The following is a 27,692-nucleotide window of genomic DNA, read 5'->3' on the forward strand; positions in this document are numbered from 1 at the left end:
GGTTAAGGGTCAGACTCTGGAGCCAAACTGCCTGGGTTCTAATTCTACTTCTACCACTTATTAGCTGTGGGACCTAAGGCAAAGAACTTAACCTCTCTGTGCCTCAGGGATAATAATTGTACCTACCTTTAGGGTTGTTTTGAAGATTAAATGAGTTAATAGCTAACACTTTAGTCCTATTCTATGCACTTTACATGCTAAGCTCACTTAAAAGAGTGCTTAGCCCCTCGTAACTTGTATATGTTATCTACAATAATGGATAGGTGTGGCCATCTTTGGGGGACCATTAATCTGCCCTCCACGCTTGTCAAAGTTCACACAATTGGTAAGCTGAGTGCTGTGCCCATGAAACTTATCTACATGGGCTGTTAGCTTAAACTGGTGACAGAACTTACGTTCCGCGAAGGATACTTTCCCTCAATATTATTGGCATTGTTCTGGAGCGACGTGGAACACCACTTTGAAAACGCGCACTTCGTAGGCCCGGCTACCCCTAGCGCCTCCCGCTCGACCCGGAAGCTGCCTTCGCCGGCAATCCGAGAGACGACCCGCCGACCCGCCCCCCGGAAACGCGCCCGGCTCAGGATCTCTGGGAAGCAGGTGAGGCGGCCGGCCGGGCAGGCACCCTACGCGGGAACGAGGGCGGGGATGGGTAGGCGCTGGACACTGGGCCGGCGGCGCCCACTCGGGGTGGGGGCGAGCGGGACCAGCGCTCCGGCGCTCGCAGACCCGGGCCTGGGGGTCGCGTGGGTAACGCGGGCAGGGATGCGAGGCGGAGCGGCTTTTCCGGGAGTGAGGATCGGATCTCCCCCGAGGTGCGGTCACCGCGCTCACTTTCTAAGCTGCATACTACATTTATATTTGCACATCACTTTATTAGCCTTTGATCGGAATAGGCCTGCGAAGCGACGCTTTTGTCATATTCAGAGCATATACAGGTTTTTTAATGAGCTTAGGTGTGTAATGAGTAACAGGGGAAAACGTGGACGGAAAGGACCAAATGTGATTTTCAGCTAAGAAAAGTCAGTGGTTGTTCTTGCTTATCACTTACTGTCCGCTCACAGAATAAATACCCGAAGTAAAAAAGAATAAAAATATGGGAAAACTAGGTCTTCTTGTCAAATCGTGTCATGCCAGGGGTCAGTTAAAATAGCGTCAAAGAACTTTTTTCTTTCACGTCATATCCAGGAAGACCTTACTGTCCTTGAAAAGAATTGTTTCTGAAGACCATGCATCTGATTTGGTTACATGGAGAAATTCTAGAGTTTCCTGGTGAGTCTAGGTAAACAGGAGTGCAAATGGTCGCTAGAACTGTAGGTTTTGGTTTGTAATTTTTGCTTTACCCGCCATGCTCTCTGGACCTCATAAATCTTTGTGGTGTGATTTTTATGAAAATAAAACAGTACAAGTAAGTTTTGTGAAAATCAAACTCATTCCAGTGTTTTTTCTGTAATGAAAAAAAAAAGCATCACCTTTCTAAGGTTTAATAATAATAATAGCTGCCGTTTATTCAGGGCCCCCTATGTACCAGGTAAAGTGTTAGGAACTTTATATTCATTCTTTCTGATGTATTAAGAGATCCAGCGAGCTGCTTCATCCAGGAAATATAAAAGGGAGACTGAAGTTCAAGGACTCTGCTTAACATGTCTTCTTCCTCCCAGGCACCTCCAACTCAGCATGTCCCCAAAGGAGCACATGTCTCCCTTCCCCACGCCTTTCCCCACCCACCCCACTGTCACCGCCAGAAAAATCAAACCAAAAACACCAGGCACACAACCGCCATGCCTTTCCTTTTTCTCAGGGAAAGGTATCAGTATTTGCCCAATATACACCAGAAACCTGAGTCTACCTTGTTCCCTTCTCCCTACTTGTCCCCCATAAATCTGTAACCAAAAATCTTGCCAGTTCTTTCTACATGTTCCTTCCCGTTGTCTTCATCCCCCTTGCCACCCCCCTATTCCATTGTGTCATCATTTTCCTGCCTTTTCTGTGGTAGGAGTCCTGCTCCGGCCCTTCTCCCCTTTCCCCTGTCTGGTCCCTTGCTCTGCAGCCAGCATGAGCAATTTTTCTAAGCTGTAAATTTGCTCTCTTGGTTAAAACCCTTCAGAGACAGCCTGTGAATTACCCCAGGATAAAATCCAGCAACCTGAACTTTGCTTACAGTGACCTTGAGACAAGGCCCAGTCTGCCTTACTAGCCTTACAGTCCTCTTTCAAGTCCTTGACCTGAAACAATCTCTTTTGCTCTTAACTATGCGATTCCCTCTGCGTCCATCATGTCCCTCCTCTTTGCCTAGATATCTTCCATTTATCCTTCAGGCTTCAGCCTAAATATCATCTTCCTAACTCCCCAGGATACCTCTGCCGAGGACCAGCATGACCCTCCCTGTAAGACTCGCCACCCTGCATTTGTTGAGGCCTGCGGTCCCATCTGCTTTGGAGTGTGCATGATGACTGGGGCTGAATGTTGAGAGATTTGTTCAGGATTATAAAACCTGGCACGCATGCTCTGTGTCCACCTGTTGAATGAATAAAGGAATAAGTCATCCTATCATGGTGATTAGAGCTACTTTGAATTAATTCTGCCTTTTGAAAGTAAATTTAATTCTCAGGTTTTTTTTTGTGGGCGAATCTTTTTTTTTTTTTTTAATTGGGGTATAGTTGCTTTGCAATGTTGTGTTAGTTTCTGCTGTACAGCAAAGTGAATCAACTATATGTATACATATATCCCCTCTTTTTTTGGATTTTCTTCCCATTTAAGTCACACAGAGCACTAAGTAGAGTTCCCTGTGCTATACAGCATGTTCTCATTAGTTATTTATTTTATACATAGTAGTGTAGTATATGTCAATCCCAATCTCCCAATTCATCCCACCTCCCCCTTCCCCCCTTGGTGTCCATATGTTTGTTCTCTACGTCTGTGTCTCTGTTTCTGCGTTGCAGTAATTCTCCGTTGTTTCTGTTTTTGAATCTAGGTTGGGAGAGCCGGTGGTGACTGCGGGAGTGGAGCCCCTGTGCGGTGCCCAGCATGGACAGTTACACAGTCCTGAGAGTGATTGGGGAGGGCTCCTTTGGCAGAGCCCTTTTGGTTCAGCAGGAGAGCAGTAATCAGATGTTTGCCATGAAAGAAATAAGGCTTCCCAAGGTCACTGCTAAAGCAATTAGCTCATGTTGAAAGTGTACATGTAATTTGTATAGGAAAACAAGTTCTTGAAATTTAACATGGAATTGCTCCTTTGTGCAAAAGATTTAATGGGTTTATTCATTAGCTTTACAAGGTCTTGATATATCTTAGGTGGTTCTTAGGATATTGTAATTAACAAAAATAATCAAGGTTTGGGTGGTGATTGCTGTTTATCTCAATGTGAATAATTTGTAATAATTTCCAATTTTGCATACTTAAGGGTGTAGGGAAGCTGCCCAAATGCAACTCGGGTGCCATATTAATGAAAAAAGGAACATCAACATACAGTGAAGAGCTGAGACCTAAAATGCTGACCTTTGGTATCAGGGAACCTATTCTGTGGATTAGCGTATAGGTTTTATTTCCCTGTAAGATGAGGAAAGTGCTGATTTATCTGTACAGTTGACCCTTGAACAACACAGGTTTGACTGCTGTGGGTCCACGTAGATTTTTTCAATAGTAAATACTACAGTGCTGTGCGATCTGAAGTTGGTTGAATCTGTGGGTGCAGAACCGAGCAAATGGAGGGCTTCCTCCATACATGGAGGGCCAGCTATGAGTTGTACTTGGAATTTCAACCCCGTGCAGTCAATGCCTCTAACCTTGTTCAAGGTCAAACTGTATTTGTCACGATGTAACATAGTTGTCAGGTGAAAGAAGCCATACCATGGAGGCTGCCTAATAATGTTTTGATCAACTAAAAAAAAAATACATTTTAATAAAATTCTCAGAGTATTTTTTTTCCCACTGCAATCTTGACCTCGTTTAGTGGGCATCAGAATCACCTGGAGAGCTTGTTAAACCAGATTGCTGAGCCTTAACCCCTGAGTTTCTGGTTGTGTAGTTCCTGGTGAGCCTGTGAATTTGCATTTTTAACAAGTTCCCAGCCGGTGGTGATGCTGCTGGTCTGAGCCCCCTTGGGCTAGTACATAATCAGTTGCAGTTTCTTAATTATAAGTCACTCAGGATTTTATCCTCATAGAGTAAGTTAGGGGATAAACAGTTTTGGAAACTTATTTTGCATATGGTCTTTGCCCATCCATGCTGCTGTAATACACGAGTATATATATTTTTCATCTGAACCAGTGGGCTGATAAAGTGATGCAGACAGTAAAAACATGAAAGCCCTAGTTTTTCTTTAAGGAGCTACTATTGTTGATGGCATACTGGCTCTCCAAGTCAGGTTATACTTAGGCTGATGATAAGAGTAGTTTACATTCTATACTTGTAAAGATATAAGAGGTCAGCTTAAGCATGCATATAGCCATAGTTGAGAAATCTGCACATGTTTTCTCGTGGAGTTTGATAAACTCAATTGGTCAGAGTACAGTGCTATGAAATTGTGTCTAGCATTGAAATACCTTACAAACTACTATAATATCATTTTACTATCAGTTTTATTATGAAGTATTACATTTACGCTTATTTAAACTTCCTTCTAGTTTTTCTCTGACACACAGAATTCTAGGAAGGAGGCTGTTCTGTTAGCCAAAATGAAACACCCCAATATTGTTGCCTTTAAGGAATCATTTGAAGGTAAATATGAATTTCCCCCAATACATGCATTTCTGAATTTGATTCATGGCCACTGAGGCTTTGTTTTTTGGTTTTTTAAATTTATTTGGCTGTGTCGGGTCTTAGTTGTGGCTGTCGGGATCTTTGTTAAGCCATGCAGGATCTTTCATTACGGCACGTGGGCTCTTCCTCGCGGTGTGTGGGCTTCTCTCTAGTTGTAGCACGCAGGCTTAGTTGCCCTGCGGCATGTGGGATCTTAGTTCCCCGACCAGGGATCAAACCCCCGTCCCCTGCATTGGAAGGAGGATTCTTAACCACTGGACCACCAGGGAAGTCCCTGGGCCTTTCTTAAAGAGTCTTACATTTGTTTTAGCTGAAGGACATCTGTATATTGTGATGGAGTATTGTGATGGAGGGGACCTGATGCAGAAGATTAAACATCAGAAAGGGAAGTTGTTTCCTGAAGATATGGTAAGAGACCGACTTACATAAGTTTCCCTCAAGGTTTGGAAGCAACTTTTCTCATAAAATTTGTATGTGTTAAAATAGAAGCATTGCTGTCTGTGATTACCTGACACACTAGTTAGAAATGACTCATTTCTGTATCCATGATGCTGCTTAGTGAGATGTGGCTGCCTGAGATGTTTTTAGGGAGTAAAATAGATATAAGTTTATAAAATATCAAGGAATAACACTTCCATGTTTAGAAGAATTTCAAAATTGTATTATTTATCATACTTTCTACTAGACATTTAAAATTTTTATTTTTTGTATTGAAATTTTAGAAGGCAGATGGATTTCTTTTGTATTTCTAGATCATCTGAAGAATGAAGCCTGCATTTCTGGTTTTCAGGAGCACCTATTCTTAGTCTTTTTCCTTCTACAGTTTAGCATAGTCTCTTAAAATACTTACTGCCTTTTTAATGGAAAGTTGTGTATTAAATATTATCGGAATGAGTTGACTAAGGAAAATACTTCAATAAACAGCTTTACTGGGGCTTAGTTTGATACATGGTATATAACATGTTTTGAGAGTATATTAGTATAAGTATTTTTCATCTAGAAGTTGTATTGTTAAGAATATGGGTTCCATTGTAGCATGTCAGCCTGGCTTCAAAGGATTGTTGGTAATATAATGAAATCTTTTAATGTTAACATATGAATATTCTGAAAAAGTGAATGAAAATCTGATGTAATGATTACACTATAAAAAGTTATAGCATATTCATTTCTAAATGGCAAACTACTTTTATTGTATATTTAAAAAATATTTTTATTTGGTTAAATACAAGAAAACCATAGTGGGATTTTTATTAAAATAAATCGTTGGGAATTCCCTGGCAGTCTAGTGGTTCGGACTCCGCGCTTTCACTGCCAAGGGCCCGGATTCAATCCCTGGGGGAACTAAGATCCCACAAGCCACGTGGCATGGCCAAAAAAGTACATAAATAAATTCCTATTTAGATCATACATAAGACGATGACACATATGGGATTGATTCACAGCTTTTCTGAATTTCTCCAGGCAACACTGAATCTTAGTTGAACTATGTAATTTTCAGGAGTTCTGTACTTATATTATATAAAACTCAGGTCAGCCAGGGCCTGAAGATGATTCGTTGGGATTTGGGGTTGCCATGAACCCGTTATTGCATTCTTGCAGATTTGCATGCTTTTTTCCTTACAGATACTTAATTGGTTTACACAAATGTGCCTTGGAGTAAATCACATTCACAAGAAACGTGTGTTACACAGAGATATCAAGTCCAAGGTAAGTGGAAACATTTTGGTCCTAAAAAAAAAAATCGAAAACTATTTCGTTCCATGTTTTTTCTGTGTTATTCTCTTTCCTTCTGGGGCATTTTTATCTAGTTTAGAAATATTTCTCAATGTAATATTGATATTTATGCTAGCCAAATAAGGTACTACTTGAGAACAGGTCAGTAAATCTCTTTAGTAGTGTATGGTAATATGTTCCAGCTCTCTTAGTGACTGTTTCCTAAGACCACATGTTCTCAGATGGAAAACGGTTGAGACCAGGGCCTGCCGTTACCGGGACACAGGTTCTCCGGTCAGTTGAGCAGGGTCTGCCGATACAATCTGAAGCTTGCCTGTTAGATTTCTAATCAGTCATCCTGAATTCCCAAGCAGGGAAGTGCAGCTGTCCAGAGGGTATCTTGTCTTTTTATGTTCCATTCGAGGACTCGGCTGTCAGCATTTCTACCCTTGATCTCCATCATCAGCAGCCTTTGAAAGACAGCTTCTGCCGGCGCTCTCTGCCTTATATTTGTTTGTTTGTTTATTTATTTATTTTTTATACAGCAGGTTCTTATTTGTTATCTGTTTTATACATATCAGTGTACACATGTCAATCCCAATCTCCCAATTCATCCCACCCCCACCCCTACCCTGCCACTTTCCCCTCTTGGTGTCCATACGTTTGTTCTCTACATCTGTGTCTCTATTTCTGCCCTGCAAACTGGTTCATCTGTACCATTTTTCTAGGTTCCACATATATCTCTGCCTTATATTTGAATGAGGGTAGATGTAATCTGAGCTCTTCTTTTTCAATGCAGAATATCTTCCTCACCCAAAAGGGAAAAGTAAAATTGGGTGATTTTGGATCTGCCCGTCTTCTCTCCAGGTATGTATGTCTCTTCTGTAGTAGTGACAGTAGTCGAAGCATCATCATTGAGAAACGCTCTGTAATCGTTCTGTGCCTCTTTCTGGTTTTAGTCCCATGGCATTTGCTTGTACGTATGTGGGAACACCTTATTATGTGCCCCCAGAAATTTGGGAGAACATGCCTTATAACAATAAAAGGTAAGTGATATATGTAGTTGGTACAGGGCTGACAGTTTGGTACAGGCATTGTAGCCTACAGGTGAAGTTTGGTTTTTAAAAATGTATATGTGAAAGCAGTGTAGAATTTAAATTCCTAGGCCTCTAGATGAAAGTCATAATTTTCCCAATCAGAGCTGAGAGGAGCTACATGTAAATGCTGAAAGAAAGGTTAGTCATTTCTGGGAACAGTATGCATTATATTACTGCTTCTCAAACTTTGCTGCTCCCGACTTTTAAAATCCCAAAGCGCAGGTTGTAGCCATATCGGTTAAATCCAAATGTCTGGGGGTGGGCAGCAGGCATCAGTAATTTTCCAGGATCACTAAGTGAGTCCCATGTGCGGCAAAATTTGGGAGCCACTGGATTATGTCACTGAGTTGACATTTACAGGACTAGATAATAAGCACTTGACTGATAGGTTCATTGATTATCAGAAGATAGTATGAAGTCCTTATGATTTAAAGCATAATTTTTTTCTGAATATAAGTAATATGTGCCCATTGATGGAGTGGGTGGGCAGGGGAAGGATTGGAAATGTAGAGATATACAAGAAAGGAAATGGTGATCACCCACTTTTACACAACTACTGATAACATTTTGGGTTTTTTCCCCCATCCATTCTCTTTTTCCCCTAAACTTTGTTTATATACTCTATATACAATTTAGTATCCTGCTTTTTTCACTTTATATCATATTCACTTTATCCCATATTAAAACTCTGCATAATTATTGTTAATGGTTGCATAATATTTTAATACATGGGTCTTCCAGAATTTATTGCACATTCCTCTGTCATTGGCCTTATGATATATTTCCCATTTTCAGTCTCCTAAACAGTGCTGTGATTAATATGCCTTTTGTGCATAAATATGTCGTTGTTGTCTATCACATTCTTGGCATGAATTCCTAGAAAGAGAAACACCCACAGGTTCTTGTTACCATCTGCCAAGTTGTTTTCTGAAAAGGATATGATAATCCATAATAAATCGACTCCTTTAAGAGTAAAACTGACTGAATTGGAGACAAAACAGCTATGAAGGGACTTCCTGGGACAACTGGGGAAATCTGAGTTTGGACAAAATATTAGATAATAGTATTGAATTAAGGTTAAATTTCCTGGATGTGATAATGGTGTTGTGTTCATGAGGGAGAGTGTCCTTGCTCATAGGAGATACATGTTGATGTGTTTAGGGGTGAAGTGTTTGATGTCTGCAGCCTTTCTTTCAAGAGGTTCAGATCTAGAAGCAAGAGAGGAAAAGCAGGCAAACGTGGCAAATGCTAATGGCTGAGAAACCTAGGAAGGAGCATGTGGGCATTTACAACTTTCCTGTAGGTTTCAAACTTTAGAAAATTAAAAGTTGGGGGAAATAGTTGATAAAAAAAAAACCTTAGTTAAAATGAAAAGAATATCATCTAGAAAAAGTCTGGGGGATGACAACTAGGTGGTGAGAACTCTGGAGGAAAGTGGAGGTGCTTAGTTTGAAGAAGGGTGGGCGTATAGGGCAAACTATAGAACCCTTTGCTGAACTTTGAAGAGCTCTTTTGTGGAAGAATAAGAAGGCTGTCCCTTAGAGCCAGCCACTGGGGGCACAGAGAGCTGTCCATCAGGATGTGTGACCAACGGCCACGTGTGGTACAGGCAGTCTGGGTGGAAGCTGCACTGGATGACTTCTAAAGCCCTTCTGCCGACTATGATAATCTGAGTCCATGGATATTCCTCTTGCACCAAGTATTGGTACTACTGAACTGGTACCCGAACAACCCAGGTTTGGAGGGGCAGGGGCTGGGGAGCAGTCAGTTTTATTGTGAACATTACTGTTAGTAAGTATCTAAGTGTTAGACCAAAATTGCTGTATATTTTATTTCAGTAGCTAAGAAGTACCTGCAATGTCTGTCCTTATTAAAGGTAGAGTAATTTTTTATTTTTTGTATTACAACATATACATATTTTCATATGATAACTCATAACCCACTCATTGTTACATTGCTTCTTTATGCTTCCAGTGACATCTGGTCCTTGGGATGCATTCTCTATGAACTCTGTACCCTTAAGCATCCAGTAAGTATGGCGTGCAAAATGGGAAAGGCAGCCTCTGGTGGTATCGGGCTAAGTCCTGAGTAATTGCCAGATTTCAGTTGGTGGTTTGCTTCCTTAGGATGAGTTCATTATAAGATTTTCATGTTTCCAGTTGCTGTCATCTTTGCTTTGAGCTACTTTTGTAGTATATACTAATAGGAAATTTCCATGATTTAGTATTTATAGTACTATATTTAGCTTGCCTCCTTCCTTCCTTCCCTCCCTCCGGGCTTCCCTCCCTCCCTCCCTTTCTATCTTTGTGAATTTGCATATTCTAGTTATTTGGTATAAGTAAAATTATACCATATTTTTCCTTTTGTGTCTGGCTTATTTCACATAGCATAATGTTTTCAACGTTCATCCATGTTGTAGCATATGTCTGAATTTCATTCCTTTTTTATGACTTAATAATATTCCATTCTATGTTTATACCACATTTTGTTTATCCATTCATCTGTTGCTGGACATTTGGGTTGTTTCCACCTTCTGGTTATTGTGAATAATGCTGCTGTGAACATGGGTGTACAAGTATCTATTAGAATCCCTGTTTTCAATTTTTGGGGTATACACAGAGGAATGGAATCGCTGGGTCACATGGTAACTGCATGTTTGGCTTTTTGCAGAACTGCCCAACTGTTTTCCAGAGTGGCTGCACCATGTTTGTACTTTCCTTGTTATCAGTTAGATTTCACTTCTTCCAGTTTCTTCTCTAACTGAAATATCATGAGAAAATAGACTTTGCTCTATATTATATATTTTTTAAAGATATTTTAAAAATAATTTAACATAAAAAGAAGTTAACTCACTTGCCCTGCTTGTTTGCAGTTGTTTATTGCACAGAATTAATAATTAGTGCTGATCCCTATTAAGTGTTAGCTTTGCATAGAAATAAATTCTGTTCTTTGGGCACAGATTTGAACTTGGCTCTAGCAAGCATTTTCACAGAGGTGCTTGAGAACATGTAGAGCTCATGAGAGTGAGTAATTAAGAACATCCTTCTTTCCTTCTTCACCACTAGATGAAAGTAACTCAAATGGAAGGTTTGCACTTCTTTTTCTTAAACATCTTTATTGGAGTATAATTGCTTTACAATGGTGTGTTAGTTTCTGCTTTATAACAAAGTGAGTCAGTTATACATATACCTATGTCCCCATATCTCTTCCCTCTTGCGTCTCCCTCCCACTCTCCCTATCCCACCCCTCTGGGTGGTCACGAAGCACCGAGGTGATCTCCCTGTGCTATGTGGCTGCTTCCTACTAGCTATCTACCTTACATTTGGTAGTGTATATATGTCAGTGCTACTCTCTCACTTTGTCACAGCTCACCCTTCCCCCTCCCCATATCCTCAAGTCCCTTCTCTAGTAGGTCTGTGTCTTTATTCCTGTCTTGCCCCTAGGTTCTTCATGACCACTTTTTTTTTTTAAGATTCCATATATATGTGTTAGCATACGGTATTTGTTTTTCTCTTTCTGACTTACTTCACTCTGTATGACAGACTCTAAGTCCATCCACCTCACTACAAATAACTCAATTTCGTTTCTTTTTATGGCTGAGTAATATTCCATTGTATATATGTGCCACATTTTCTTTATCCATTCATCTGTCGATGGACACTTAGGTTGCTTCCATGTCCTGGCTATTGTAAATAGAGCTGCAGTGAATATTGTGGTACATGACTCTTTTTGAATTATGGTTTTCTCAGGGTATATGCCCAGTAGTGGGATTGCTGGGTCGTATGGTAGTTCTATTTGTAGTTTTTTAAGGAACCTCCATACTGTTCTCCATAGTGGCTGTATCAATTTACATTCCCACCAACAGTGCAAGAGGGTTCCCTTTTCTCCACAAGGTGTGCACTGTTACTGAGAGGTCAGCTTCCTTGTATATAAGTGGCTTATAATACCAGCTGCATAATTAGAACAATGTGAGAAACTTGAAAAAATGCTGATGCCTAGGCCCAGGCCAGACTAATTGAATTAAAATCTCGGGTATCCTAGACATTAGTGTATTTTGTTTTTGCTTTTACATTGAATTTGTATTCATTTGGGGGCATTAAAAAAATTTTTTTTTCTTTCCAGTTTTACGGAGATATAATTGGCATATAGCAGTGTATACGTTTAAGGTGTACAGTGTGGTGATTTGACTTAGGTGCGCCATGAAATGATTATCATAATAAGTTTAGTGAGCAGCCATCATCTCATATGGATACAAAACAAAAGAAAAAGAAAAAATAATTTTTCTTTGTGATGAGGACTCTTAGGGTGTACTCTCCTAACAGCTTTCACGTGGAACCTACAGCAGTGTTCATCATGTTCACTGTGTTGTACGTTACATCCCTAGCATTTATTTATCTTACAGCTGGAAGTTTGTACCTTTTGACCACCTTCATCCAATTCCTCTTTCCCCCACCCCTGGCCTCTGGTAACTACAAATCTGATCTCTTTTTCTATGAGTTTGTTTGTTTTTGAAGTATAATTGACTACAACACTGTGTTAGTTCCTGGGACGTTAGTGGTTTTAAAATAGGTGATTGTAATGTGTAGCCCAAGTGGAGAACCACTGTTGTGTACAAATAAAATTATTTTTTAAATTTCAGTATCTTAATTAGGATTATATTCTTTATTTCCCTAATTTTGTCCTTTTCATAAACATTCATATACATGTTCTTATTTTTTCTAGCAAGAATAAGTAGTAAGGAGTACAGTGCCCTGAATATTTATATTTGGCACTGTCTGCTCTGTTGTCTGCTTTAAAAAGGCAAAAGTAGGGCTTCCCTGGTGGCACAGTGGTTGAGAGTCCACCTGCCGACGCAGGGGACGCGGGTTCATTCCCCGGTCTGGGAAGATCCCACATGCCGCAGAGTGGCTGGGCCCGTGAGCCATGGCCGCTGAGCCTGCGCGTCCGGAGCCTGTGCTCCACAAGGGGAGAGGCCTCAACAGTGAGAGGCCCGCGTACTGCAAAAGAAAAAAATAATAATAAAAAGCCAAAAGTAGTTCTCAAACCTTTAGGAAACGCTGAAATTCAATATAATGGTTAGAAAGCCTGAGGCATTTGGGAATAAGATTATTACCCCTAATTGCAGATGGAGACACTTTGAGAAGTCAAGAAGTGTGCCCCAATTCAGACATCTGGTAGATATATGGCAAACATGTCTCACTTCAGTGTAAATTTTAACTATAGTCTGCTTCTCTAGAACTGTGTATATTTGTGTGTTTATAATCAAAGCAACCTTTTAACTTTTTCAAAAAAATAATAATGCAAGTTGTTTTAAGGGAGTATCAAATAAACAACATTTTCAGTTCAGACATATGGATAAAAATTTAGGTCTGTTGTCCACCACATTAGCTTGCATCACCCCCTTAGCTTCATGTTTTCAAGTGTACATACATGATCTTTGGTTTGTGTTGTTTTTAGCAAACAGTAATTAATAGTAAATGAGTAATTGTTTTAAAATGGCTCAAGTTGAAAAGAATTCTTTGCTTAGCCAAATTTTCATCTGGCTTCTGAATCTTCTCCTAGACCCTTGTGTGCATTCCCTTGCAAAGTCCAGTTTTATCAAGAACCCTCCACCCCCAATGTCCGATTGCCCTTGATATCTGATCAGGTTCCTCATCCTCCACAGTTCCCCAGCTGACGTCTGACCCCTCTGGTCTGCCTTCAGCAAGAATCCTGTTAGATTGGTTTAGCCAGAGTCCCCCCACTTTTGTGTGTGTGTGTGTGTGTGGAGTGCTATTCTTTTTTTTTTAACATCTTTGTTGGAGTGTAGTTGCTTTGCAATGGTGTGTTAGTTTCTGCCAGAGTCTCCCTTTTGCCTGGATGTTTCCTGTTAGTAATTTTCCATCTGGTGATATCTACCCTGTTCATTAGGTATAAATTCCCACTTGCCCATGCTGCGTTTGCCTTTAAGCTCAATCTCTCTAACCCTCTGCAAAATTCTGTCGCAGTGGAGCCTATATCTGTTACAATGGTCCTGAATAAAATCTGCCTTATCATTTTTAACAAATGTCATGGATAATTTTTCTGTGACAATATATTAACATAGCTTCACTGTTGTTTGATTATCAAACCTCTTAATGTAAATTTAAATTCTGGTTGTTATAGGGGAAGTTTCATAATCCTATTGATTATATCAATAAACTACATCTGGTATAAGTAAAAAAAAAGCCTGAGGCAAAGCAGATTCAGTCTTATTTTTCATTACCTGAATTTTTCCTTTGTTATATGTTTTTTTCCTTTATTACATGTTGACTTTCCCTTTTTCATGTCTTCACTTGTATGTATTAATAGGGTAATGTACCTCCGAGGCAGAATGCCATCATGTTCTTATATTAAGTATTACTGAGGCTGGCACCTAATGTTAATTGCAGTGTGTTTATTTTTTTATTTTTTATAAATTTATTTACTTTTGGCTGCATTGGGTCCTCACTGCTGCGTGCGGGCCTTCTCTAGTTGCGGCGAGCAGGGGCTACTCTTCATTGCGGTGCGTGGGCTTCTCATTGCGGTGGCTTCTCCCGTTGCAGAGCACGGGCTGTAGGCACGCGGGCTTCCGTAGTTGTGGCTTGTGGGCTCTAGAGCACAGGCTCAGTAGTTGTGGCACACCGGCCTAGTTGCTCCGCGGCATGTGGGATCTTCCAGGACCAGGGCTCGAACCCGTGTCGCCTGCATTGGCAGGTGGATTCTTAACCACTGCGCCACCAGGGAAGCCCCCGCAGTATGTTTATTATACAATGAAAACTTTAAATGTTATTCTGGTATGACATTTTATATCCCACTCTATTACTTGTCAAACGGTGATAACTACTTTGATGACATGGAAGGTAAAAAGGATTTTGCAGCAGGAGTTTAAAATAGGAAAAGTCTAAAGTGCATTTTGTCAGGGAGCAGGCCTGGGGATGTTTAAATTTTTTTTTATTTTTTAAATTTTATTTATTTTTGGCTGTGTTGGGTCTTCGTTTCTGTGCGTGGGCTTTCTCTAGTTGCGATGAGCGGGGGCCACTCTTCATCGCGGTGCACGGGCCTCTCACTGTCGCGGCCTCTCTTGTTGTGGAGCACAAGCTCCAGATGTGCAGGCTCAGTAGTTGTGGCTCACGGGCCCAGCCGCTCCGTGGCATGTGGGATCTTCCCAGACCAGGGCTCGAACCCGTGTCCCCTGCATTGGCAGGCAGACTCTCAACCACTGCGCCACCAGGGAAGCCCAGGCCTGGGGATTTTTGAGGAGGAGAGAAGCAAAGAAACATTACATTTATTATAAGCCTTAACATCATCTGACTTTTTAAAAAGCCATATGTATGTATTACTTTGATTTTTAAAATATATTAAAAATGTGTATCTGTGAAAACGTTGATTTGAGTAATAAAGTACCCAAAACAGGCACTGATGGTAAGACTTCCTCCAGATGGGAACATCTTTTACTATTTATGTTTACCTTTCTCCTGAACAACCATAAGATTTTTAGAATAGTACCGGTTGGGAGGTGGGGTGGGAGTTTGGGACTAGCAGATGCAAACTGTTTGGATAAACAACAAGGTCCTACTGTATAGCACAGGGAACTATATTCAATATCCTGTGATTAAACCATAATGGAAAAGAATATGAAAAAGAATGTATATAGATGTATAACTGAATCATTTTGCTATACAGCAGAAATTAACACAGTGTAAATCAACTGTACTTCAATAAAATAATTTTTTTGAAATACAAAGAAAAAAAGTGTGATTAGTAAAAAAAAAAAAAAAAGATCAGAGAACAGCACCTTAAAAACACCTCTAGGGAGGAGAATTTCTAAAATTAAAATAATTCATATAAATTCAGTTCAGCTGGTATTTACTTACTTCTGTTCTCTTTCCTTGTATCTGCTTTTACAGTTCAGTTTTGCTTTTCAGTTTCAGGCAAATAGTTGGAAAAGTCTTATCCTCAAAATTTGTCAGGGGTCCATGAGCCCACTGCCATCCCATTATTCCTATGAGCTTCAGCATCTGATCAAGCAGATGTTTAAAAAGAATCCCTCATATCGCCCTTCAGCTACAACTCTTCTCTCCAGAGGCCCTTTAGCTCGGCTCATCCAGAAGTGCTTACCTCCAGAGGTATGGTACATGTGAGATTGACTGTGAACAGTTTTCCCAGTGTTTGTTATCTTCTAAACACAATTACATGTTATACATGCCTGTAAAAATTCAAATAATGCAGACGTATATAAAAAAAGTAAAAAGTTGAAACGTCCTTTCCCTCCTCCTCTTTCCACGATGCTATTCCCCAAATATAATCATGGATATTGTTTGCATTATCCTTCCAGATCTTTTTGGACGTATATAAATGTCTGTTTGTTTAAATTACGTGGATCTTTTATTTATTTATTATTTATTAATTTTTCTGGCTGTGCCTTGAGGCAATGTGGGATCTTAGTTCCCTGACCAGGGATCAAACCCTTGCCCCCTGCAGTAGAAGCACAGAGTCTTAACCACTGGACCACCAGGGAAATCCCTACATGGATCTTTTAAATGGCATTTCTACTTTTCAACTTTATTGCTGTGGGGAAGAACCTTGATAATTAAATGATGTTATGGCAGTATCTAAAGAAAAGCATCTTTCACATCTTTAAATTCTCTGCTTTAAACTTTCAGATCATCACAGAATATGGTGAACAGGTATTAGAAGAAACCAAAAAATCTATGCCTAGTACACCAAGAAAAAAGGGTAAGAATTTTGAAAAGCTTATTTTTTGTGTTCTTTTAAAATACAGTATAACAAAAAGGAAAAATACAATTTTCAAGTTATTAGAGATGATTTCCAGATACTCCTCAAATCAAAATTTGCTTCTTATTCCTTCAGGCATAATTCTATACCGAATCTTATACATTTAGCTTTCCAGGGATCAAAAAGAACATAGTTTGGAGATTTTAGAGATGTAAAGATTGTTCTGTTTCATTTTTAGAACCATATTTACTCTAGTTTGTTATGGATCAGGTAGAAGGATTCTGTGGTCTTACCTAGGAATCTAACCATGAAAATATAATATAGGAAATTGTATCCCTAAGGACCATCTTATAAACAAAATTTTTTAAATGGAGTCTTTTTAAAAGTTGGAACTGTCCACATAATAGGTGCACAAAATTTCCGTACATCTGTAGTCAATCCTGAGCAAATTTCAAATGGAATTTATTGTCTCTTTGGAAGTTGTTATCTCAATTTTTTCAAAGCTCTTTTTGTTGCTTTTCATTTGTCATCAATGACACATCTTTCATCTGAAGAAATCCAACAATGACCAGGATAAGAGAGAATTAAGACGTGTAGGTCATCCACTGTAGGGAGATGTTGTAAAACCTCCGTTATTTAGTGCCTGTTCTCTTAGTGTTATATACTACAAAAGAAACATTTCTATTTTTTAAAATTTCTTTTTTATTGAAGTATAGTTGATTTACAATGTCATGTTAGTTTCAAAAGAAACATTTCTAAACTATACTGTTTTCTTGAAGTTAAATTTTAAATGTTACTTTTGTAAGAATGTAAACCCTTTTAGTGGTATAAACCCTTCAGTCTTACAATTCAGCATTTTTTTTCCGTTACTTAAGAGGTAGTCAGTTACCTTTGCTTCAGCAGTTTTAGTGTTGATTTTATTTTATGTACTGTTTCGTAGCTTCTGTTCACATCCCAGGGTAGTGGGAAATTCGTTTTAAAATGCTGAGCAGCAGCAACAAAAGCAGTCTAAGAACAGTTTCAAGACAGTGTAGTTTCAAGATAGGAAAGTGTAGTTTTACAATTTCTAAAAAAAAGAGGAGTAAGCTAGTGCGGAGGAGCCACCAGATGGGGAGCACGTGTCTGGTGGTATCTCCATCTAGTCTGTAGCCAGTGAGACCAGAACAATGAAAGCTGTGTGAGGGCAGGGACCGTGTCTCATTTGCTCACTGTTGTATCCTCAGTGCCGTCATCATAGATGCTCAGTAGCAATTGTTTAAAATGCTGAATGAATGAGGAACACGGACGCCAGGCTCTGGCAGCCGAAAATGAGGCAGGAGCCATCCTGCCTCCGTGACTGCTGCTGGGCCCTCATCAGGGAATAAGTAGCTGATTTCTTGAGAGGGATACCTATTCCACCTACTGTAATAGCTGTCAGGAAAAGCAGACTGGGTAGCAAGCTTATGTTAAAGGTGATAATGACCTTCCGAGTATACAGAGTGTCTTACCTCCTGGTGCCTAAATGGGTTGGCATAAGTGAATAGAGATGTCTTAACTTGCAGATGTTAACATTAGAATAAAACAGCAGAAATAATCTCTTTAAAAGCTGAGGTGTATTATTAGGCAATTAAAGCTTGATATCACTGTATGGGCTAGTGCTTTGGTTCTTTGACTTTAAAAACTTCATTTGTCTTTGTCACTCAAGCTTTGTGCAAATCATATTAGAAGCCTTTATGTGTTTTCTCTCTACCTTCTCTTTTCTCTTTGAGCAGACCCCAGCAGAATCAGGATAGGTTTGGAAAATGAAGCAAGCACAGTGGTAAGTGCTTTAAAGTTAAATGTCTAAAATTGTCTACCGGGTACCTGGCATCTTTAGGTGCTGGGAGATATTTGGAAGACTGTTGTCTGGTCCCTGGGTTCAGGAGTTTTTCATCTTTGGGCCTGTGAAGTAACTGGCGGCTGTTCTTTGTACTGCCAGCCGAGCCACTTTAGATCAGCATTTTGTAAGGTCGGATCTTAACAAACGGCAGTCCCCAGGTCAGTTCCTGGAACTGGGTGGTCCTGAATGTCTCCAGGGCAGGTTCTGGAACTGGGTGGTCGGGAGAATTTCGGTCTGATGCAACCTGTGAATCTGATTGTGTTCCCCTGCCTCGGGCCAGTTGGCCTTACACATTTATTTGTTTTTTCATTTCTAATTATGGATGACAAGATGTGAGCGAACTTAGCCCTGCTTATAGGCATAAAAGTCTTGTTTTAGCCTGGCTCTTGGTTGGATTTGTGTGTGTGGTACTACATATATATATATATATATATATATATATATAAAACATACAATTTATCACTTCAGCAATTTTTAAGCTGAATTGTAAGAATTTAATGGCATTAATTACGTTCACAATGTAATTTTTCATCACCCCAAACAGAAACCCTTAAACAATAACTACCCATTCCTCCCCACCCTCCCTTCCACCTCAGCCCCTGGTAACCTCTATTCTGCTTTCTGTCTCTATGAATTTGCCTATTCTAGATATTTCAAGTAAGTGGAATCACACAATATTTGTCCCTTTGTGTCTGGCTTCTTCTGCTTAGCTTAATATTTTCAAGGTTCATCCATGGTATAGCCTGTATCAGAATTTCCTTCCTTTTTATGGCTAAATAATATGTAGATCACTATTTTGATCTTGACATTTTTCTGTTCAAAAACTTTTAGTGCCTCCCCATTAAGCCCACGAATTGAGTGGACATTTTTCAGCCTGGAATTCAAGGTCCTGTTTGTCTCATTTGGCTGCAGGCAGCTGTGCCCTTTCACATGATAGCGACAGTTAAGTCATAAATAGTAACAGCAAATCCACTTCCCAGTTTTGCCACGCCCAACCCAGTAACTGGTGTCCTATTGATAATTTTTTTCTTTCTTCATCATTTTAATCAACCTTTTAACTCCCAAAGGAAAAGATGTAGTAACAACAAATGATTCTGTTTATGGAATGTACTAGTAATTAAACTTGTAAATTTTTTGAATGAACCTTAGGTTGTAAATAAATAACACCATTCCCCATTATGTTACTACAAATGGAATATATTCTGCTCCTGTACTTTTTTCTTTGCATAGTAATATCTGTTAGTAATATCTGTTTATTTCCAGCTTTATTGAGGCCTAATTTATATGTAGTAAGATTTACTCATTTTTAGCATGCAGTTTGATGAATTTTGGTAATTTTATACAGTCATATATCCAGCACCACAGTCAAGACATAGAAATCCCATCCCCCCCAGTTGAAAATGCATTTAATGCACCTAACCTACCAAACATCCTAGCTTAGCCCAGACCACCTTACATGTGCTCAGAACATTTCCATTAGCCTCCAGTTGGGCAAAATCATCTAACACAGAGCTTATTTTATAATAAAGTGTTGAATATCTCATATAGTGTATTCAATACTGAATTCAAAGTGAAAATCAGTGGTTGCCTGCGTACAGAATAGTTGTAAGTGTATTGGCTGTTTACTCTTGTGATCACGTGGCTAAGTGGGAGCTTTGGCTCTCTGCCACTGCATAGCATCACCAGAGGGTATCATACGGCATATCACTAGCCTGGGAAAAAGAGCAACATTCAAAATTTGAAATACAGTTTCTGCTGAATGTGTATCACTTTCACACCATCATTAAGTCGAAAAATCATAAGTCGAACCATCGTAATTCAAGGACCGTCTGTATGGTAACTTTATAAAATATTTCATTTTGATATTTCCAGCATGAAAAGCCCAGAAATTTTTCATTGCTCATTTCCTCTATAAAGACCTCTCAAATATCTCTGTCATTTTTATATATCCTTTTCACATTTGCAGTGACTGATATTAATGGCTATTAAGGTATATGACTATTAATATACATATATTTATACATATGTCTGTTCATATATGTGGTTTTTAATATACACATATATATGATTATATGACTTAATTTACATGGATGGGGTTCTGTGGTTATTGATGTTTAATCCATCTATATTTAAAGTTAAAATAGCTGTCTTTGCCTACTTGTTTACCTTTTTTTGCAGCAATTCAAGCATTACTTAATCTTTATTTTTAATTTCTTTTAAAGCAAAGGGAAGAACCAGGTGGAAAGTGTAGCCACACTGACTCAGAAAGCATTAATAAAAATTCGGTTGAAAGTGCACTGAGGAGAGTAAACAGAGAAGAGATAGGTAAGTTATTCAAATTCTAATCATTGTATAAGTGGAGAACTGGGGAATATACAAGGAATACCAGTTTCCACCTTACTAGGTCGTAGGCTTCATAAGCAAGTAGATAGGCAGATTTCTGTTTGCTTATCCAGTAGTGTTATAGGAATAATTTATTTACCTATAAAAAAAGAGAAAATCATGTTTATTAATAAGAGGCTTCAGAAAAAATAGTATTTGTTGTGCTCTCCACCATAAAAATCCTGGCACACAGTGTCTACCTAAGTCCTCTTGGGCCTTTAATTCTTGTACATTGTGTAATGTGTGAGTATATACATAGCATTTTAAAAAAAATAAATTTATTTATTTATTTTTGGCTACGTTGGGTCTTGGTTGCTGCACGCGGGCTTTCTCTAGTTATGGCAAGCGGGGGCCACTCTTCATTGTGGTGCGCGGGCTTCTCATTGTTGTGGCCTCTCCTGTTGCAGAGCACGGGCTCTAGGCACGCGGGCTCAGTAGTTGTGGCTCGTGTGCCCTAGAGCGCAGGCTCAGTAGCTGTGGCTCACGGGCCTAGCCGCTCCGTGGCATGTTGGATCTTCCTGGACCAGGGCTCGAACCCGTGTCCCCTGCACTGGCAGGCGGATTCCTAACCATGGAGCCACCAGGGAAGCCCCTATACATAGCATTTTTTAAAATTCACTTTAATGATTAGCTTTACCTTTTCATCTGGATTTCTTTTTCATTCCCTTTACTACTTAGACTTGAAAGAGTGTTGTTAGATCTGAGTTTGAAAGAGAAAGGAAATACTTTTCTTTTAGAGAGATATTTGTGTGCATATAGATGAATAAATAAAAGAATAAGCTCAGCAGTTCTTCTTTACACTTTAAAAGCCAGTTCACCAGGTCCTCTCAGGCGACAGTGGGAGAAAAATGTATCCAGTACAGCTCTTACAGCTTTGGAAAATGCATCCTTACTCACCTCCAGTTTAACGGCAGAGGACGATAGAGGTTAGTAGATTGAATTCTATTACTTTATTATGGAACGTTGTCTAATAGGTGTTAAATGAGCCAGAGTTTTTTCTTTTCTTTTTTAATGTCACTCTGTGAAGGATATTTGGTTATCACACATCAGAGCGCTGCTCATACAGGCAAGTGAAATAGATCTGGGTAGAGAGTTAAATATAATTAGCTTTGCTTGAAATATGATCTGAAGATATATGCTGAAAATCTTTTTTATTTGGGACTAATTTTTTATCTTTTCCCAACTAGGTGGTTCTGTAATAAAGTACAGTGAAAATAATACCCGTAAGCAGTGGCTCAAAGAGACTCCTGAGACCTTGTTGACCATTCTTCAGCATGCTGACCTCAGCTTGGCATTTCAAACATACACAATATATAGACCAGGTGATTCATGTCTGTTACATAACTGTGGAAACCCTTTGATTGTTTTGAAAAAATTGTGGTAAAATATACATAACATAAAACTTGTCATTTTAACCATTTTTAAGTGTACAGTTCAGGAGCATTAAGCACATTCACGTTGTGCAGTCATCACCACATTCCATCTTCCAAAATGGAAACTGTATCCATTAGATAATAACTCCCTGTTCCCTCCTCCCAGAAACCCTTTGATCTTAAAGTTATGAAATATTTAATAGCATTGTAGTTTTAGGTTTTCTTGAATCTTTTCTAGCCAGTCTGAAGCCATAATTAAAATTTCCCATAGAGCTTCATTCCTTCTGTTTGCCCATTTGTTTGCTTATTTTTTAATAATCATGTGATCACTTTGAAGTGTGGCCCATTTTTACCGTGCAAATACACCCCTGCTTTAGGGACTCTGTAGCTCAGACTTCATCCTAGTAAACGCTGAGGAACTTCAAGGTTTCTTTGGCTCTGTACTTGGATTCTGTTATATTGAGTAGAACACACACACAAAAAAGAACAATTAGGATTTGACTTTTTTTATCGTTTCTACAGACATTTTCACTAAAATTATACAACATAAATTTTTAAGATACTATCCTTAGGAATCTGGGCCAAAGGACTGAAATAAGGGTATGTGTGTGTGAGTGCACGTGTGTTTAATTTTGATAATTCAATTACTAAAGCCGTCTTGCTTGGTTTAAGATCTAAGATAAATTATGCCAAGGAGAGATAAATTATGCCATGGTGTGGCAAGCCTTGACTGTATGTATTGTAGCAGATTTAGTGTATTTGTTGATTTGATCGGTATTTATTGAGTGCCTAACATGTACTAGGTTAAGATTTAAAAAAAAGAATAAAACATAATTCCTTCCTTGAAAGAGTTGGTTATTTGGGAAACCAACACACAAGCAGAGCATAGTAGAGCTATGTACCACGTGTCTGATAGAGCTGTGTGCAGTTATGTGTCCTTAGGAGGGGTGGGTGCATTGGGAGGCAGGTGTTAAGGAAGGTTAATGATTATGACTTTTGTTTTAGCAATTATAGATCCTGGATTTTGTTTCTGGTCCATTGATGAAGATGTTGTCATTTCAGGAAAGTCACTATTTTAAAAATATATCATAAAAGTATATATATATATCATAGCTCTATTGTGAAAGGATTTTTATAAAGATTGAACCCACATTTTCATGTTAGGTTATCGTTTTGTAAGCAAAAATCTGAAAGTAGTTACTATCTGGAAAAAAATTTAAAAGCATGCATTTGGTCTTAATTCCCTAATTTTATTCCCCTCCATTGGGAAAACTTAGGGGCAGGGGAGAGCTCAAAGGAGAAAAAATGAACTGTTACCTAGCTGTCCAAAGACAACTTTTAATGCTTTAAATATGGGTTCATATATTTGAGGGTTTTAATTATAATTTTCTGAGTTTTGAAGAAAGTGCTGTTTAAAAATTTAATACCCATACTGGTGCTTACTGGGCCTGTTTTATGCTAGAGTCATGCTGAGTAATGCAGGGAGACACTACAGAAAAACACAGAGCATGGCATTGCCCTCAATTAGCCCACAAGCCTTTGGAGGAATTTAGTGCAACATGAACAAAATAAGTAAAAACTGCTTAACTTGGCATAATTTCTGTTAATATTCCTCTGAAGGTGCAGAAGGGTTCTTGAAAGGCCCCCTGTATGAGGAGACAGAAGCATCCGATGATGTTGATGGAAGTCATGATTCTGTCATTTTGGATCCAGAGAGACTTGAACCTGGACTGGATGAGGAGGATACGTAAGTGATATACCCGGATAGCGTGTGCGTGCATGTCATTTAAATTGTACTTTAGGGCTTCCCTGGTGGCGCAGTGGTTGAGAGTCTGCCTGCCGATGCAGGGGACACAGGTTCGTGCCCCGATCTGGGAAGATCCCATGTGCCGCGGAGCGGCTGGGTCCGTGAGCCATGGCCACTGAACCTGCGTGTCCGGAGCCTGTGCCCCGCAACGGGAGAGGCCACAACAGTAAGAGGCCTGCGTACCGCAAAAAAAAAAAAAAAAATTGTACTTCAATCATTTCTGGTTTAGCAGGAGCTGGTTATGTTACTTTACATCATTAATGAATACTTATATCTTGATCTTTTGTCTAGCATTGGTAAGGTGTTATGGTATTATCACAGAATTCCTGACTGAGCCATGTGTTTATAATCATTTAGCTTGGACTTATTTTTTAATATACCAGATTTTTATATTGAAAAAGTTGTAGAAACATTGAAAGGAGTGATCCTTTGGAAGGCTAACGATTTTTTTTCCTCTGTTCAGTTGCCTTATGGAGCTTAGTTTTCAAAAATGTCGGTATTGTTACGGTGGTGTACTGATTTGAACCCATCGACAAATATTAACTGTACTCCTTAAATGGAGGCTTAATATCCAGATTGTTTTTTCACAGGGACTTTGAGGAAGATGACAACTCTGACTGGGTATCAGAACTGAGACAGCGAGCTGGCTGGCAAGGAGTGTCTGATGGATAACACCCAAGGAAATGTTCCTTAGTCACACTGAGGAGACGTTTAACATGAGGAATTGATATTTGGATAATACTTAACTCACAGGATGTGTATTTTCCTTTAGAAACAGAGTAAAGAGAGGGAAACTGAATATTTAAAATTATTCCTGGTTAGTATAAGGTATAAAAAATCTAGAACTCTTATGAGTTTTTGAATTCAGAGGAGAAGGCACAGCAGAATGGGTATGAGGTTTGGGCTTTGCGGTCAGAACGGAAATTGAATGCTACCACCTATTGCTTGTGTGACTGTGAGAAATTAACCCCTTTGAGCCCGAATTTCCTCAACTACAAAATGAGGAAAACAATGCTTACCTCACAGGGATGCTGACCTTAGACCATCACAGCAGCCCTTAATGTTATTATTTCCATTGTTATGATTTATGCTTATTTCTATGTAGCTCTTTTTATATCTCCTAAAGGTTTGAGGACCTAAATATATTTAATTATAACATAATAATGTGTGTGATTTTTCAGTAAGGCCTATTTCTGGGTAGTGATCAATCATCTTCAGTGATCACCAACTACCAGCTGTCCTTAAATACAGCCCCTCACAGGATGCACAAAAGAGCCCAGGTCGGAGGATCAGCCATGGGAGGAGTGGGGTGGGCTACAGAACTGGTCAGAAGTTGGTGGTCCTGTATATGAGAAAGGAATGGGGCCAAAGGTGAGAAGTCCATACAGCAAGTAGCAGAAACCAGTGTTGTGGAACTAATGGCGGGCAGGACCCCAACACGTCTGGGTTACCATGACACACATGTGCCGAGGCCTGTCATTTCATGCTGTGATACTTTAGTGAAGGGAGACTATTTTACTAAAGCAACTGGCTCTTCGCAGGGCATCCCACAGGGGCAAGTGTGGGAACAGCATAAGCCTGTCCTGGGATAGGGAACGATGCTCAAATAAACAAAAGGGGGAAATAGTTGAGACTACAGTAGGATCATTAATAAAGTTCTGCTGAAATGTGGACTATGTATGTCTTTTAAAGAGTTAAACATTTTTAAAAAATCTTAACATACAAAAACTGTCATAGCTTTCACTACCCCCGCTCCCATCCCCCATTATTTATACTCAAAACATTTGGTCATCCTTAGTCTCCTCTGGTCTCTGAGTCTCTCCATCTTCCCTTATTTTTCAGAACCCTGACATTTTTGAGGCGTACTGGTTAGATGTTTGGTAAGATGTCCCTCAATTGGGGATTGTCTGATGTTTTTCTCATGATGGGACTGAGCGTGAGTGTTTGAACACCACAGACGTGAAGTGCTCTTCCCAGTACATCCTGTCAGGGGTGTGCCATCTCCTCACGACATTACTGCTGTTGTTAACCTTGATCTCTTGGCTAAGGCAGTGTCTGCCGGGGTCTCTGCTGTAAGTTCCTAATTTTACGTTTCCATGTTCTAGTCACTCTGAGACACTAAATCCAGCCTATTCTCAAGTGGAGAGGATATTGCCAGGTACTCGGCTTCCATAAATACTGTATTTGATGCCTCTTAGACATCTCAAATCTTAGCACTGCCCCAGGGTGGAAACATTTCCAAACCAACCAACACAGGGAACTTGAAACTATGTATAGTTACTGAGAGATTGAATGAATCTTGATGGGATGACAAATCCTTTTTTGAAAGTCAGATGGTTTGCAGGGTTTTGCTTATAACAATTTCAAGAGATTCTAACGGATGATTAGAAACCAATTTTAGTGATAGATTACTATATAATTCTTGACATACAACTAGGCAAGAATTGAGGGTCACTTTTAACAAGACTTCCAATTCCATTTTCTTACTTACACAAATAAGGTTTTTCAGCACTTACAGCTTTAAAGAAAAAGATTTAAAAAAAGAGGTTTGATGAAATAAAATTATTTTTAAGACAGGACAAGAATCTTTTTTAAACAAAATTTTCTCTCTGTCGGTTTCTACCACTACTACCCCTTTTTAGTGTGCATTGTGCATGTGCATTATACATTAGCTAGATCCCCTTAGAAGACACAGAAATGCCTGCTCACCAAAAAACACAAAACAACAATCCCCCCTCCGCAAACTGCGTCAGCAAGGTAACTCCTCAGGGGATAACGTTTCTTTCTTAATCCTGTAAGGGGTCACGATGACCCACTACTCACCTAGCTGGACTGTGTAAACTGTCAGTATGTTACTTTGACGTACAATATAACCTTTTGTCTTGAAAACGTATGTAATTGTGCTTTGGGAGGAACAATCCTCAGAGCTTTCTGAAAGACTGTCCCCTGGGTTATAATCCTCAGGTTGGCTCAAATAAAATTCTCCATTTCTGTCTTAGATTGACTATTGATTAATTTTTCATGGACAGACTCAATGTTGAACTTTGTCTATTCCAGCAAAAAGCGTTATCTGTGGATACTAATTGAGCTAATTGGGGAGAAGAAGAGGAAAGCCCATTCACGTCTTTAAGAGAGAAATTTCCAATACTATGTTACTTTTTATATTTAATAAATATTAGTTCGTGATTTGGATCAGTTGTGTACTACTAGTAATTTTAATGAATTTTTAAAAGCCTATTAGAAAATAGAAATTAATTTCCATTGATATGATAGGGTGATGGGTAAGATTTTGAATCATGAAAAACAGTACGTATGGAGATACGAGTTCAAGGAGAGAAAGGAATGATGTAAACTTTCTAATTCTTAAAGGAGAGCTTTCTTTTTAAAAAACTAGATATGGTGGGTTTCAAATTGCCGTGGTATTTAGATTCCATTGGTTATGTTTTACTTGTGTCAATATTTATAATTGCTGGAAATTACATCCTTTCAACTGCTTAAACATGTAATGAAACGTTTCTGACGGCACCTTGATGTGCAGTGGGAATGAGGAATGCGTAGGGGGCGATGGGGAGATGGTGAGAGAGCATGTTTGCAGACCACTGGGCAGTAGCTCGTTTTATAAGAGGACCCCATGGGAGGCCGCCAGCTGTGGTCAAAAGAGCAGGGCTCCGTTCCAGTCTCCATCTCTTGACAGTATTTGAGACCTTGCACGAGAAACTCTCAGTCCAGCTCAACTGTAAAACTGGGCCACTACTACCTGACTCGGTTGTCGCAAGGCATAAAGAGAATATATGCAAAGCCTCTGGTACACCGTAAGCAAGAACGGGGAGCGGGAGCGGAATGCTTGTCGAGTGTAAGCAGAGGAGTCCCGACCTAAGGTGACGGAGGTGACGCGGCCAGGTCTCCAAACGCCGCGGCCGGCCCCCACCCCTCTTCCGGGTGGACTGTGTGGACCCGTCCTCTCG

At 39.5% G+C, this 27,692-nt stretch overlaps 1 protein-coding gene across 4 annotated transcripts; it reads left to right on the forward strand.

The window, feature by feature from the left end:
• Positions 1-575: 575 nt before the first annotated feature.
• NEK3 (NIMA related kinase 3) lies at positions 576-26,871 on the forward strand. 4 transcript variants are annotated; one of them, XM_059996113.1, is made up of 17 exons: positions 711-815; positions 2,354-2,555; positions 2,975-3,144; positions 4,626-4,719; positions 5,072-5,169; positions 6,385-6,468; positions 7,274-7,341; positions 7,434-7,520; positions 9,546-9,600; positions 15,497-15,697; positions 16,235-16,307; positions 18,059-18,105; positions 20,388-20,490; positions 21,357-21,473; positions 21,735-21,869; positions 23,541-23,667; positions 24,318-26,871. In XM_059996113.1, the coding sequence occupies exons 3-17, from the start codon at positions 3,028-3,030 to the stop codon at positions 24,397-24,399; spliced, it is 1,488 nt and encodes a 495-aa protein (XP_059852096.1). In that variant the 5' UTR covers positions 711-815; positions 2,354-2,555; positions 2,975-3,027; the 3' UTR covers positions 24,400-26,871. The 4 variants fall into 4 exon arrangements, with proteins under 4 accessions (XP_059852097.1, XP_059852096.1, XP_059852095.1 ...); XM_059996114.1 differs by lacking the exons at positions 711-815; positions 2,354-2,555 and adding an exon at positions 576-600; XM_059996112.1 differs by lacking the exons at positions 711-815; positions 2,354-2,555 and adding an exon at positions 1,005-1,272.
• Positions 26,872-27,692: the final 821 nt, after the last annotated feature.

Source organism: Delphinus delphis, chromosome 18, assembly GCF_949987515.2.
Source record: "Delphinus delphis chromosome 18, mDelDel1.2, whole genome shotgun sequence".
NCBI lineage: Eukaryota > Metazoa > Chordata > Mammalia > Artiodactyla > Delphinidae > Delphinus > Delphinus delphis.

Excerpts from the sequence above, each read along its gene's own strand:
- NEK3 (XM_059996114.1), top strand. The coding sequence starts at position 3,028 with ATGGACAGTTACACAGTCCTGAGAGTGATTGGGGAGGGCTCCTTTGGC. Across the intron at positions 18,106-20,387 it reads AAAATGAAGCAAGCACAGTG|CAAAGGGAAGAACCAGGTGG; the intron begins GTAAGTGCTTTA and ends TTTCTTTTAAAG. Across the intron at positions 20,491-21,356 it reads AGTAAACAGAGAAGAGATAG|CCAGTTCACCAGGTCCTCTC; the intron begins GTAAGTTATTCA and ends ACACTTTAAAAG.